This window comes from Lampris incognitus, chromosome 9 (genome assembly GCF_029633865.1).
Source record: "Lampris incognitus isolate fLamInc1 chromosome 9, fLamInc1.hap2, whole genome shotgun sequence".
Classification (NCBI taxonomy): Eukaryota; Metazoa; Chordata; class Actinopteri; order Lampriformes; family Lampridae; genus Lampris; species Lampris incognitus.
In genome coordinates, this window is record NC_079219.1 from 7,562,290 (window position 1) to 7,576,370 (window position 14,081).

The 14,081-nt window shown below is 50.0% G+C and overlaps 1 protein-coding gene across 1 annotated transcript in view; it reads right to left on the reverse strand.

Moving 5' to 3' along the window:
• Nucleotides 1-14,081, reverse strand: part of arhgef1b (Rho guanine nucleotide exchange factor (GEF) 1b) — a 39,557-nt gene that overhangs the window by 17,915 nt on the left and 7,561 nt on the right. The window contains 10 exon segments of the mRNA XM_056286108.1: nucleotides 1,359-1,500; nucleotides 2,343-2,549; nucleotides 3,031-3,060; nucleotides 3,759-3,834; nucleotides 4,335-4,446; nucleotides 6,927-6,956; nucleotides 10,334-10,410; nucleotides 10,412-10,475; nucleotides 11,654-11,759; nucleotides 13,439-13,481. Of these exon segments, the coding sequence (XP_056142083.1) occupies nucleotides 1,359-1,500; nucleotides 2,343-2,549; nucleotides 3,031-3,060; nucleotides 3,759-3,834; nucleotides 4,335-4,446; nucleotides 6,927-6,956; nucleotides 10,334-10,410; nucleotides 10,412-10,475; nucleotides 11,654-11,759; nucleotides 13,439-13,481 (887 nt within the window).

Below are 14,081 nucleotides of genomic sequence, written 5' to 3' on the forward strand. Positions count from 1 at the left end.
TCCATCACTTCTCCATTGCGCTGGTCAGGTAGCTTGTTGCTGGTTACCATGGTAACCAGCGGGCCTTCCGTCTCACTTTTCTTTTTTTGGTGGATTTCCCCCCCTTTTCTCGTCAATTGTACTTGGCTAATTAACTTGCATCATTTTAGCCGGCTGGTCATTTCTGCAGAGTGAACCAGGAAGTAGCTCAGCGATGCAATCAACCACTCATAATATTGGATATTCTGGGTAATAACTTTTTTTTTTACCCCCCCCCCCTTCTCCACAATTGCATTTGGCCAATTACCTCACTCTTCCGAGGCATCCCGGTCGCTGCTCCACCCCCTCTGCCAACCCCGGGGAGGGCTGCAGACTACCACATGCCTACCCCGATACATGTGGAGTCACCAGCCGCTTCTTTTCACCTGACGGTGAGGAGTTTCACCAGGGGGATGTAGCGCATGGGAGGATCACCCTATTCCCCCCAAGCAGTTCCCCCTCCCCCCCTGAACAGGTGCCCCGGACCGACCAGAGGAGGCGCAAGTGCAGCGACCAGGACACATACCCACGTCCAGCTTCCCACATGCAGACGCGGCCAATTGTGTCTGTAGGGACGCCCGACCAAGCCGGAGGTAACACGGGGATTCGAACCGGTGATCCCGATGTCAGTGGGCAACGGAATAGACCGTCACGCCACCCGGACGCCATCTGGGTAATAACTTTTAACTTGAACTTTCGTTTTCACTTCCAAATACGTGTGCGAGTCAGATAATTGGGTGGCCGAACCGTGTCTGACGCTCGTGTTCAGTCGCCCGGTAAGACGCCACATGGCGAAGTTGTGTCCAGCAGGGCTCCTGTGTTCAAAATGTCCCCAACGAAGCCAATGAGTAAAATAATACCATTACCAATACACGTGGTGCCAAAAACTACAAGAGTCCGACCCAGGCTGTAAAAAGATAAATCCATTAAGCATGTCGCTTTCCGCGCTAGCATCGCTTCAGCCGAACAGGCTAAAAGCTACAATCCTGAAGAGTTACGAGCAGACAAATCCATGCTAAGTCATGAACTTTTTGTTTCATTATTTTAATGATCTCTCATGCGCAGTAAATGGTGGCTGTTGGCAGCGGTCACCATTTACTACTGGATGTGAAGAAGTGAGGTCGTTGTGGTCAACAAACCGATATGGCAGGCCAAGCCTTTACAATTAACCAACAACTTGTGGAACATCAGAACCTGCAGGATTGTAGCTTTCTGTCCAACTAACAGAGTTTCTGTCAAGGTGTAACAACACACACACACACAGACACACACACACCATAGCTTTTAATCCCACTCAGCAGGCTACTGTCACTTTTCCTCTTCATCCCCCTCCTCCTCACCTGTCTTTGTCTGGGTTCTCCTCGGTGGGGGTCTCGCTGGGCGAGAGGGGCTCCCCGATAGACAGCCCTGCTCCCAGCCCAGCGGGAGACACATCCCCCCCCTCTGAGGAGGGCAGAGGGTCTGTGCGAATGCCTGAAGGCCCTAAGAAGAGAGACGGGGCGGGGTGGGGTGGGGTGGGGGGTGGGGTAACACGGGAAAATTATAGCGGTTACAACATGACTTCTCGCTGTTGATGTCAGCGAGCTAGAAGCCGAAGCTCATCCTGAACTCCGCCCTCGGTGCAGGACACTCTGGAGGAGGCCACGGTTCCTCCCGTTTTGAACGTTATCATACGTAGACGGATTCATTTATCTGTTCATTTAAACGTGTCCCTGTTCATATCTGAAAACTTCACTGAGCTCGGTGTGATTTTCTGTCTCACTTTTCCTTTTTTTTTTTTTTTTGGTGGATTTCTCCCCCTTTTTCTCCCCAGTTGTAACTTCGCCAATTACTCCACTCTTCCGAGCCATCCTGGTCGCTGCTCCACCCCCTCTGCCGATCCGGGGAGGGCTGCAGACCACCACATGCCTCCTCCCATACATGTGGGGTCACCAGCCGCTTCTTTTCACCTGACAGTGAGGAGTTTCACCAGGGGGACGTAGCGCGTGGGAGGATCACGCTATCCCCCCAGTTCCCCGTCCAGCCTGAACAAGTGCTCCAACTGACCAGAGGAGGCGCTAGTGCAGCAACCAGGACACATACCCGCATCCGACTTCCCTCCCGCAAACATGACCCACTGCGTCTGTAGGGACGCCCGACCACGCCGGAGGTAACACGGGGATTCGAACCGGCGATCCCCATGGTGGTAGGCAACGGAACAGACCGCCACGCCACCCGGACGCCCCCCGCCTCACTTCTCTAAAACAAATTAAAAGCAACACAAATGCCGATGCAAAGCACATTCGCGTCTGACCCTACCGCGAGCTAACTAGCCAAAAGCTCACCTTCGCTGTTTGAAGACTCTGGGCTGTTGGCTGCGCTGATGACGATCCCTGGGCCATCGCTGACCTCTGACCCAGGCTGAGACGCGGCGCACCCGCTGGAGCCTAACCTCCTGCTGGGGAAGGAGGGGACCACGGGGTCGATCACGGAGCCTCTAGGGGGAGCTGGCCCGCTGCCTTTACGCTCCTGGTTGACCTTGTCCTTATCCACTAGAGAGGGAGGCAGAGAGGAGTGACCAATAAGCTCACCGAGGGAGACGCGGAGCACAAAACGTCAGGGGGGGAAAAACAAAAACAAAGAAAAAAAGAAAAGGTGCATAAGGATGGTGAGACAAACAGAACTGCTAGGATAAGTTATGGTGTAATCAGGGCCTGTGTGGTGAGAAAGAGGGTTAGTCCAGTGAACATCCACAACCCTACAGAGGAGACAGACATGAGAGGAGGAGGAGGAGGAGGAGAGAGAGAGTGTGTCCATGCACTTGTTGAATCAGTTCATCAGTACTGCATTGATTACAGACCCCTGATTACAAAATCCAAAATCAACAACGCCCACCCACACCCCCCACCCCCCCCCGACCTCCAAGCTCCGTTTGGTACATGCAGGCATGCTTATGGGTTGATTAGTACAGGATGGGACCATTCTACAGATTTATTTTTGGGGGGGGGGGGGGGGGGTGGGGGCGGCTGGTACCTTCAGCTTCCGTTTTAGGTTTGACCTCGGCTGTGAGAGGAAAGAAATGCAAGAAGAACAGGTTCTCATATACACGTCAAATCATGAATATCAGAGGCATTGCAACTTGCTAAAACACCTAATCCCTTTTAAAGACCAGCACCGAGCCACGGTGCACAACCTTAACTGACACAGTTTCAACCAGCTGTGCTAAACAGTAGAAACCATCCATCCATCCATCCATCCATCCATCCATCCATCCATCCATCCATCCATCCATCCATCCATCCATCCATCCATCCATCCATCCACCCATCCATCCATTATCCGAGCCGCTTATCCTGCTCTCAGGGTGGCGGGGATGCTGGAGCCTATCCCAGCAGTCATTGGGCGGCAGGCGGGGAGACACCCTGGACAGGCCGCCAGGCCATCACAGGGCCCACACACACTCACACATTCATACCTAGGGGCAATTTAGAGGACGACCCGGGATGACCCCCCCCCCAAGGTTGGACTACCCCGGGGCTCGAACCCGGGACCTCCTTGCTGCGAGGCGACCGCGCTAACCACTGCGTCACCGTGCCGCCCAGTAGTAGGAATCAGTCCGGGCATTTTTTTCTGGTCGGTTACGGTCGAAAGTCATGTAAAATGGCTATTTTGTACTTTAGCATAGTTTCAGTTTTGTGTTCCCTCGTTCACACAGCAGAGCTAACACATCATGTTTACGACTGCCAGAAGCTGATGCATACTGGTGCCTGCGATCCAGCTTGAGATGCCAGGAAACCCTCCTCTGGGTTTCGTCTTGGTGGACTCCTCCTTCTTATTCTGGGAGGGCCAGCCAGGCAGGAGGTGCAGCAAGAAAGAGAAGGAGAGAAAACTCATTAGAAGTCGCACCCGGGACGTGAATACTGTCTCGCTAACGTACAGCACAGGCGCCGTAGAGGTTAACCAGAGTATATGAACTCGTTCCAAAAAAAGGGGTTAGAAAAAAACTCCAAAAAAGAATAGACACTTGGACTGCTCAAATTCCAATATTATGAGGTTATTTTCACTGGGAACAACGCAATTAGCACCTGCTGGCCAAAAGCCAGCGCTGCACGCCGAGTCTAGCTTATAAGCATCACGTCACGGGAGTCATGCAACATCCTGGTGCTGTTTTATCTCGAGCTAGCCTGAACGCCACGGTATCAGATCATATCGGCACAGACTCCCAAAGCCACGGGCTGTCGCCACGTTTCACTTTTTCAGGTAGCTATGGCGTTCCCTCTCATCCAGAAAACACGGATTATCCGCGTCTCGCGTATTTGACATGGCGGCGCTCTTACCTTTCCCAGCGGTCTCCGGAAGAAACCGCCCCTGGACTTCTTACTGTCAACTGCCCGGGTCTTCACCCCAAGGTGCTTCATGTAGAAGGCCACTGCTGAGAAGATGGACTGACTGGAGGGACAGAAACGAGGGAAAGGCAGAGGGAGATGTGGTTTATTGCCCAGCCTGCTTAGAAGCCCACTCTTTTTATGTTTTTAATCAGTTTTCTTTTGGACCCCCCCCCCCCCTTTTCTCCCCAATTGTATCCGTCCAATTACCCCACTCTTCCGAGCCGGCCCGGTCACTGCTCCACCCCCCCTTTGCCGATCTGGGGACGGCTGCAGACTACCACATGCCTCCTCCGATACATGTGCAGTCACCAGCCGCTTCTTTTCCCCTGACAGTGAGGAGTTTCACCAGGGGGGTGAAGCGCATGGGAGGGTCATGCTACCCCCCCCCCAAACCGACCAGAGGAGGCGCTAGTGCAGCGACCAGGACACATACCCACATCCGGCTTCCCACCCGCAGACACAGCCAATGGTGTCTGTAGGGACGCCCGACCGAGCCGGAGGTAACACGGGGATTCGAACGGGCGATCTCCGTGTCGGTGGGCAACGGAATAGACCGCCACGCTACCCGGACGCCCCTGCTCTGTTGTTCTAACGGCACACGGTGTGTACCACGGATCAGTCCGAATGCACTAATAACCGGCTTTATTATAAGCCGCTGATATTTTCTTTGTTTGCTTTGTTTTTTGTTGGGTTTTATTGCCCACTGTCCACTTCGCTACGTTTCACTGTTTCATGTGATGATGACGGTGGAGATGATGTGTATTTTTTGTGCGTACTCATGATAATAATCTATTCATACTTCCAGAAATCATTTATCCGTTCATTCTCTATATCCGTTAAATCCAATTAAGAGTCATGTGGGCTCAAGCTGATCCCAGCAGGCACTTGGCACAGGGTGGTCAAATACCCCACACGCAGCACAGATACCCCACACGCAGCACAGATACCCCACACGCAGCACAGATCCATCTCACTTCCAGAGCTCATGGCGGTTTTGAGGTTGGGATTCGACGAACGCGCGTGTCCGTGGAAACGGGACCGACGGAGGATGTGTCTTTGTTCTTCATGCAAACACAGGGAGGATATGCAAACTGCCATCGGGTTTGCATGTTGAAACCCAGGACCCTCCTGCTGACAGGAAGTAGTGGTCATCACTAAGCCAATGTGGTGCCACTTTTCATATTTTGTTTTTAATTTTGAGATACTTTATTTATCCCCGTAGGGAAATTACACTCCGCATTTAACCCATGCTAGCTGTGTAGCTAGGAGCAGTGGGCAGCTGCCGTGCAGCATCCGGGGATCAAGTCCAGTTCTACGTTCCGTTGCCTTGGTCAGGGGCACAGACAGGGGGCGCTAACCCTAACATGCATGTCTTTTCTTTTATTTTTTTTATGGTGGGGGAAACCGGAGCACCCGGAGAAAACCCACCGCAGACACGGGGGGGGGGGGGCATGCAAACTCCACACAGAGGATGACCTGGGATGACCCCCCCCCCAAAAGTTGGACAAACCCAGGACCTTCTCGCTGTGAGGCGACAGTGCTACCCACTGCACCACCGTGCCGCAATATATAATATATAGTAATGTACCAAACAAAATAACTATTGAAACTGTTCTGAGTTTTAATACGATACAGAATTTGATAAACTATATCAAATTCTGCAGCAGTGTGTTAGTACAACTGCAGCAGTGTGTTTGAGACCCATTAAGACATGACAGGAAGAGAGAGACAGACAAAATGGATTGGAAAGATGAGAAAAAACAACGGGGTGGGATTTGGGGATTGGGGGGGAGGGCATGGAAATCTGAGAGTTATTCAGTGAAGGAGGAGTTGAGAGGAGTTAGGGGGAGAGAAAGGGGGACGGCGAAGGGTAGAGGAGGAGATGGGGGGGGGGGGCGGAGCAGGGTCATGTTGGCCGAAACACAAAGACACCAAGTCTCTATCAACAAGTTGTATTGTGCTGCTTTTTAGCAAGCCAAGCCCTGAAAGTAGAGCGGCTGCACCACTGAGGATTTGAACCAGCAAATCTTCACGGAACAGCAGAGAAAAGCCGAAGAGCTAACGGTACAACTGTGCATAACGGATAATAAACAACTGACAACAACAACAACAACAACTACAACAACAACTACGGTGCCTGTGCCTATTATTATTACGACTGTAATAACAATAACATGAACACTTTAAGAAACTTTTTTTGCACGGACTGATCCTTTCACTTTGCACTATTATGGGATGTAGAAACAGTAACCAATAGTTTTTAACCGATATGACGATCAACGCAACATTTTCGAGTAAAAGCGGACTGAAAAGGGTAAAAGTGTGATTAATGTGCTTTCAGTGAAAGGCGTTTTCTCCAAGTAACTTTCGCCGGGGGAGATTCGCTGTCATCTTTTTGTGTTTGCCTTCCTGCAGCTGTGGTCTGACCACACCCAAGCGGAGACGCCACATGTGCAGAAGAAACTATCTGCAACGCTCACTCGCCCGTGCAGAAGCACACACATGCACGGAGATTTTAACTCCCGTCAACATGCAACTCACCATTTTTCCTCGTCCGAGACGACGGTCGTTCTGAAATAAGAGAAGAAAAAAACAAAACATGTTAGCCAGGATTACAGACACACACACAGACACGCACGGCAAGCCGAGATATCTGGCCCCATCAAACTCACCTCCTCTGGTTAAGTGGCATTTTTCCTTTCCTTCGCTCGGCTGATTCTTAACTGTGTTTTGGGTCGATGGAATCTGAAGCGGCTAAGCTTTTCCTCATCCAATGTAATGCTGACTGCTGCAATAGTTTGTTCAGTACAAAGGCTATTGAACATATTCTAATATTTGCACTAAAAAAAAAAAAAAAAAAAAAACTCAAAAGAATGGGAAATGCATGAAAGGCTGCACCCCGGATTGCACCAGCAACTAAAACCAGATCTGCACGGCGATAACCAAATTCTTAACGAAGCAAATCTCTTAATACTCTGCAACAAGTTGTCTAAAGAAGCTCTCCGAAAATTTTATCTGCCAAAAGTTTGCCGAAAACGGCGGGCAAAAGCTGTCTCGGGTGGTTGTCTGCAGGGCGAATCCGAAGTCAAACAAGGGCTCCAGCGCAGCGGAAATATCTATTTAAGTGTGTTTTTGTCTGATGCAATAAGAAGGCAAGCCTGTGGAAATAAGATCCTCATGTTTTGCTATGAACATAAAGGGTGGGAGGGGCTTCCCCGGGATCTTCCAGGATAATCCAATCACGGGCCCCCGTCCCTTCATTCTCCAGTTAAAGTGACCAATGAAAAAGAGGTCAGTGTTGTGGCAGATCAAGAGTCGGGTGTGTGTGTGTGTGGGGGGGGGGGGGTTGGGGGGGTGAGTGTGAGAGAGTGTCAAAAGAATAGAGATGATTGTCTGCACGCATTAATGGACTGAAGCTGAAGGACTCTTTTGTGTACCAGGGAGTGAGAGAGACAGAGACAGAGACAGAGAGGGATATCTAACAGTGTTGCAGTAACTGAGGAGTCGAAACGCTGTTTTATTTTGTCTTCTGATACCTTCTCAACTGACAACACGACAACAAGTTGTGCGTCTGTTGAGCTGCTACGCATTGCGTGCATGGGTTCCTGGTGCTCCGCTGTTCTCCGTGGGTTTCCGTTGTTCACCCTCTTCCTCCCTCGCTCACTCTCATCTGACAAGATGAGGTCAGACAGTCCCCTGCCCTCGTTCAGACCTCCTCTCCCTCCCTGACTCACTTGTTACGGGGGGGGGATAACTCCTTCTATTTGGCCCCCGGGTCAAGGATAGATTAGCTTTCCCCTCTACCTCTCATGCTTGATCTCTTTTACAGTGTCCATGGCGGTAGTCGCCCAACACTGATAACAAACTGGCCCTCCTCCTCCTCCTCCTCTCCCCCCTCCCCTCTCTCTCCATCTGCCCTCCTCCATCTAGCTGGCAAAGGGCCAAGGGAGAGCCTTCCTGCCAACGTGGCACTGCTGACTCCATCTCTTCCTCTGCACTTCCCCTTTTCTCTCCCCTCCCCTGTCTCCTCGCTCTTCTCCCCTCTTTTCCAGCCACTGTTCATTTTCCAAGCTCTCCGATATCTAAACTCTTGTCTCGTCCACTGAGACAGACTCCCCGCTCCTGTCTTCATCGCCCCCTGGATTTGTCTGCTGCCGCACCGTGGTGGACCGGCTGCATGCAGGGCTTCCCTCCACACTTTCCCCTCGGAAGCCCGGCGGCGCCGCAGCGCCTCTCGTTTTACGGTCCACTTATTTTTATTATTTAAGTGTCAAAATACCTCCACGCACTACCATGCATATACTGAACCACGAGATGACTCCTCTCGCACCCCCTCCCTTTTTTCCTACCCTGTCTCGTTAAGGCGCCAGGCAGGGGTGCGAGAGGCTGCACGGTAAGTACTGGAAGGTGTAAGGGTTCGATGCCAGCCGGGACCATGCACGGATCTGTGGGCCCTATTGGCGGCTTCCGTGAAGTGCTTGAAAGCAGCCGTGTAGCACAGCGGTTCAATTCCAGCAAGAGACACCCTTGTGTCACCGGGGCAAGTAAATTTCATCACTACATGCTTACTAATCAGCGATCAGATCAAGCCAATATTGACGGCACCGCATTGCAAAAGTCCCTGTACGTAGGGCGTTGACAAGACTACGTCACCAAAACCATTCTGCGGAATGGTTCTACTTGGTCCTGCCTAGACAAATTCACAAGTTTGTAACGCGTTTAATTGTGAAATTTCTTCATCGACGCAGCACATTTTCGACCTCAAGCCAGCATGAACTTTTTTCTGCATTATTTGGATTTTCTTTCAATATTTTGGTGCTGCAATAAGGCTTTTCTTACTCCAGCCTAAACGCCTTCGCGATAGCTGGCTTATTAAATAGCCTTCACCAGGTGAGCTGATCATGGTCAGCCTGGTTGCCGGGGTTCGAAATAGTCCGAAGACAGCCCGACTTCAGCCTTGCGTGGCAGCAAAGTTTCGATAAGGACAGCATCTCACAGGACAACGCCGTTAGCTACGCATTACTGTGCAACATTTTACAGTACATAACTTTTTTTCTGTTTTGTTGTCAAAGATTAATTCATGCAACTTGATATTAACTAACACACTATCATTAATCAAACTCAATAAGTTACCGTAATTTTGTAAAATGGATTGCTCATGAAAAGCCTGGATCACCATGATCAGCTGAATGTCGTTCATTTTGTGCACAGGGGGAATATTTATTTATGGGGCGGCCATCGGGGTGGTAGGAAAAGTAGCTGGTGTGGAAATCTGATTGGCTGTTGATGGTCAATGAATCTCAAAAGGTCAACTTTTGGTCAATTTTTCTCGCTCAACAAGGTCCATCCACCCATCCATTATCCAAACCACTTATCCTGCTCTCAGGGGTCGTGGGATGCTGGAGCCTATCCCAGCAGTCATTGGGCAGCAGGTGGGGGGACGCCCTGGACAGGCCGCCAGGCCATCACGGGGCTCACACACACAGACACAGACACACACACACACACACACACACACACACACACACACACACACATTCATACCTAGGGACAATTTAGTATGGTCAATTCACCTGACCTACATGTCCTTGGACTGTGGGAGGAAACCCACCTAGAGAACATGCAAAATTCCACACAGAGGACGACCCCGGGACGACCCCCAAGGTTGGACTACCCCGGGGCTCAAACCCAGGACCTTCTTGCTATGAGGTGACTGTGCTAACCACTGCACCACCCCCAACAAGGTCTTTGACCATTGGAAATTTGGCCGAGTAGCCAGGTTGATCGGCCCCACGGTTAATACCCAACCACAGTTAGGACCTAACCCTGACCCTAAGACTGGATTTCAGGTGACTTGTTGACCAGGTTGACCACAGTGTAAACGGAGGGAGTCAAGATGATGGTTAGCTAAATGACCAAAAACGGTTCAAACAGAGGGGGGTACTAACTGTGTCTCAGCCATCTTGTCGAGCAGGTTCTCGGCTACAGACTTCTCCTTCATCTCCATCGGGATGCGGTCAGTGGGGGTAATGGCTCTCCACGTCCATCAGCTCTGCCTCGTTGGGGGTCATCCCCATCATCCTCTTCTGCCTGTGTAGGTGAGAGAGGGGGGCAGGGGGTATGAGACTGGCTGACGTGATGCTGGTTCCAAAGCTAAGAGGAAATCTGTGCTCTTGAGTTAATTCCAATCTTGTTTTTAGTTTTGGATCTAGTTGACTAAGGAAATGTGTTCAAATATTTAGAGAACTAGAGTAAACGATGGTTGTAATCTAGGCCAGTCTTGCAGTGATTTAGGTAAGTCCCAGTTTTATGTGTGGCCCCTGCCCATCTCACATCACACAGATGCATCCATGCTATAAACCACTCACTGCTTTGTGCTGTCAGCACGAAACAACTAACTCTCACAATGGCTATAATTGATCATTTCTTTCTTCTCCATCCATCCGTCCACTATCCAAGCCGCTTAGCTCACTCAGGGTCGCGGGATGCTGGAGCTTATCCCAACACAGGGCCGACATATTCACACCTAGGGACAATTTAGTACGGCCGATTCACCTGACCTACATACGTACCTTTGGACTGCAGGAGGAAACCCACGCAGACACGGGGAGAACATGCAAACTCCACACAGAGGACGACCTGGGATGACCCCCCCCAAGGTTGGACAACCCCGGGGTTCGAACCCGGGACAGTCTTGCTGTCAGGCGACAGCGCTAACCGCTGCGCCACCGTGCCGCCCCTTAGTGAATATATCTCACTCAAAATTAGTACTTAGTGTTTGCGCTCAAATGACACCGTCTAACTGTCACTCCATAAAGTTTGCACTGAATTTTGCAAACAGGCCTTTATGTTATAGTGCATGCTCAATAAGCCAGGTAAGGAAATCACAGAAAGTTGAATCAGCTCATCCGGACACAACGTTCACAATTACGAAAAAAAGAGTCTCTAATTTTGGAATCAAGGCAATTATCAATTTTTATCGTTTCCATAAAAAATGTATGTTGGCTTTCTTTCTAGTAGCTGCTTCTGCTCTCTTTCAGTTTCCTTAAAGACAGCCGTCATCTTGACGTGTTTGCTTCACATTACAACGTGTCATCATAAATCAGCAAAAGTGCAGGTGGGTCCTCGGTAAGGGATCAACCATAAACCCCTTGACATGGCGGTCAAGCCTTGACGTGTTCCACCCTTGGATTCAACAGTCAGCCTCTGAAAGTGTATATTACTTCTTCTTTCTTTTTTTGGAAGGGGATGGGGGGGGGGGGTCTCACCTGAAGTCATCCAGCTGTCTGGCCACTTCAGCAACCTGCAGGTTCTGGACCTCCTGGGCATATCGCCTCTGGAGGTCTTCGCTGAGAAGGTCTGGACGGGTGCGGTCTGAGAGACGGAGCGAGAGGAGGAGGTAGGAGGGAAGGAGGAGAGGAAGGGAGGAACGGAGACAGTGGAAGGGGATAGAGAAATGGAGACAAGTAGAACGGATGGCCGGAGAGAGAAGTGAGAAGGGCATGGGAACTTGTAGAACGATCGGGATTTCACTCCTACCTCAAACGACCATGGGCCATCAAAATGACCGCCGGTTTTTAAAGTCTATATTCTGTCAAGATAAATACCCAATTGAGATATTAATACATTACATATGTTAGTATGTCTGTTATGAAACTAACTGACACCAAAAATCAACATTTTAACAACCTTTAATACTATTTTTCAAACAATTTAAAATGGCTGCTGTCCAACGCCTGTAAATACTGCAACGCCTCGGGGGTAGTCATGGTGTGTCTGTAACCAGACATGTTGGAAATAATCAAAAATCAAGTTTAGACTATTTCTCTCCATAAGCCATCTTCTTGATGGCTGATGGTCGTTTTAGGCAGATCTTACCATAACTTTTTTGTTTTTTTTAATTGATCTAAAGCTCGTTTTAATGCAAATATATGCAATTTTAGAAGCATTCAGGGAGTGGCAGGTCTGTTTCTTTTTTTTTTTCCCCGCAAAGTTATTAAACTTCATTCATTCATCTTCAGCCACTTCTTCGGGGTCGGGTCGTGGTGGCAGCAAGCTAAGTAGGGCACTCCAGACCCCCTCTCCCCAGCAACAACCTCCAGTTCCTCCTGGGGGATCCCAAGGCGTTCCCAGGCCAGAATGGACATGTAGTCCCCTCCAGTGAGTTCTGGGTCTACCCCGGGGTCTCCTCCCAGTCGGCTGTGCCCGGTAAATCTCCAAAGGAAAACGACAAGGAGGCATCCTAAACAGATGCCCGAACCACCTCAACTGGCTCCTTTCGATGCGAAGGAGCAGCAGCTCTGTAGGTAGACGATCGGTATACTCTAGATAGATGATCGGTATACCCTAGACGATCTGTATACCTCGGAAGTCGGAAGTTGTTACGAAGCAATTCTATTGGTCAGCCGGTTAAAGGGTTCTTCCAGCCTACTTTGAATGGCTGTTGCCTGTGTTTTAAACTGTCACGTTGGCGGAAAAGTAGTAGTAGTAGTAGTAGTAGCCAACGGTACATTAATAGTAACCCCTAACCCTAACACTTGCGGGGTATACGGCTCGTCTACCTACAGTCTCTACCCCAAAATCCCTCCGGACGTCCAAGCTCCTCACCCTATCTCTATAGCTGAGCCCAGACACCCTACGGAGGAAACTCATTTCAGCCGCTTGTATCCGCGATCTCACCCTTTCGGCCACTACCCAAAGCTCATGACCATAAGTGAGGATTGGACGGTTGACTCAGGCTGTGTTCAACCGGGGGAGGAGAACCGTTGACCCGGACTGGGGATGTTGTCGAGTGGTGGAGAGAACACTTTGAGGAGCTCCTGAAACCTGCTAATACGTCCTCAGTGGAGGAGGTAAGAGTCTGAAGACTCAGGGGGAGGCCCACCCATATCTCAGGCAGCGGTCTCTGAGGTAGTTATTAAGCTTTGAAAATCCAGAACCGTCAAAATGACGGCCTTGGTCGTTCTAGTTTAAACCAGAGCAGCACATACTCATACACACAGCCCTCAACTTGACCAAGAATATGTACGTAAAACGAAAAGCAAAGAACTTACCCAAATCATTGGCTACATTTGGCGGCACTGCCACTCTCAGAATCTGCAAGAACGGAGGAGGAAGAAGCAGAACAGAGAATGTGAAACATACATTTATTTCAAATGATCAAATATTCATGCATTCATGAATCATGCACAAGTGAGGAGGTTTATCTTATAGTAACATACATTACGCTGCATGGCAACCCATGCAGTTGCTGTCTATCACCACCAGGGGTCGCTTCAAGACTAAAAACAACACACAAAAAGCTAACCAATGGCAAAATGGCTCTTCCAAAACAGAGAGATACGTTTATATCAGTCTGCCATCCATGTGCTAACCATAATGCTGCAAATACTGGCTAAAGGACCGTGCTATGAGTGAGAGACTGACTAAACAGAAAAGAGGTAAAAAGGGAAAAAAAGAGGAAGTCAGAGAGGATGACCCTTCAAAAAGTGCAGTTCCAGATTTCCCACGCTCCCAACAGGAAGCCGCAGGGTCAGACGGAGAGACGAGGGAAGAAGAAGACAGCACGAGCTCACAGCACCACGAGGAGGAGAGAGATGAACGAGGGTGAACAAAGGGCGGCCGGAGAAAGGGGGAAACGATGGGAAGCGACAGATATACAGAGGTGCACCATACAGAGACGGGGCTCAGAAGAAC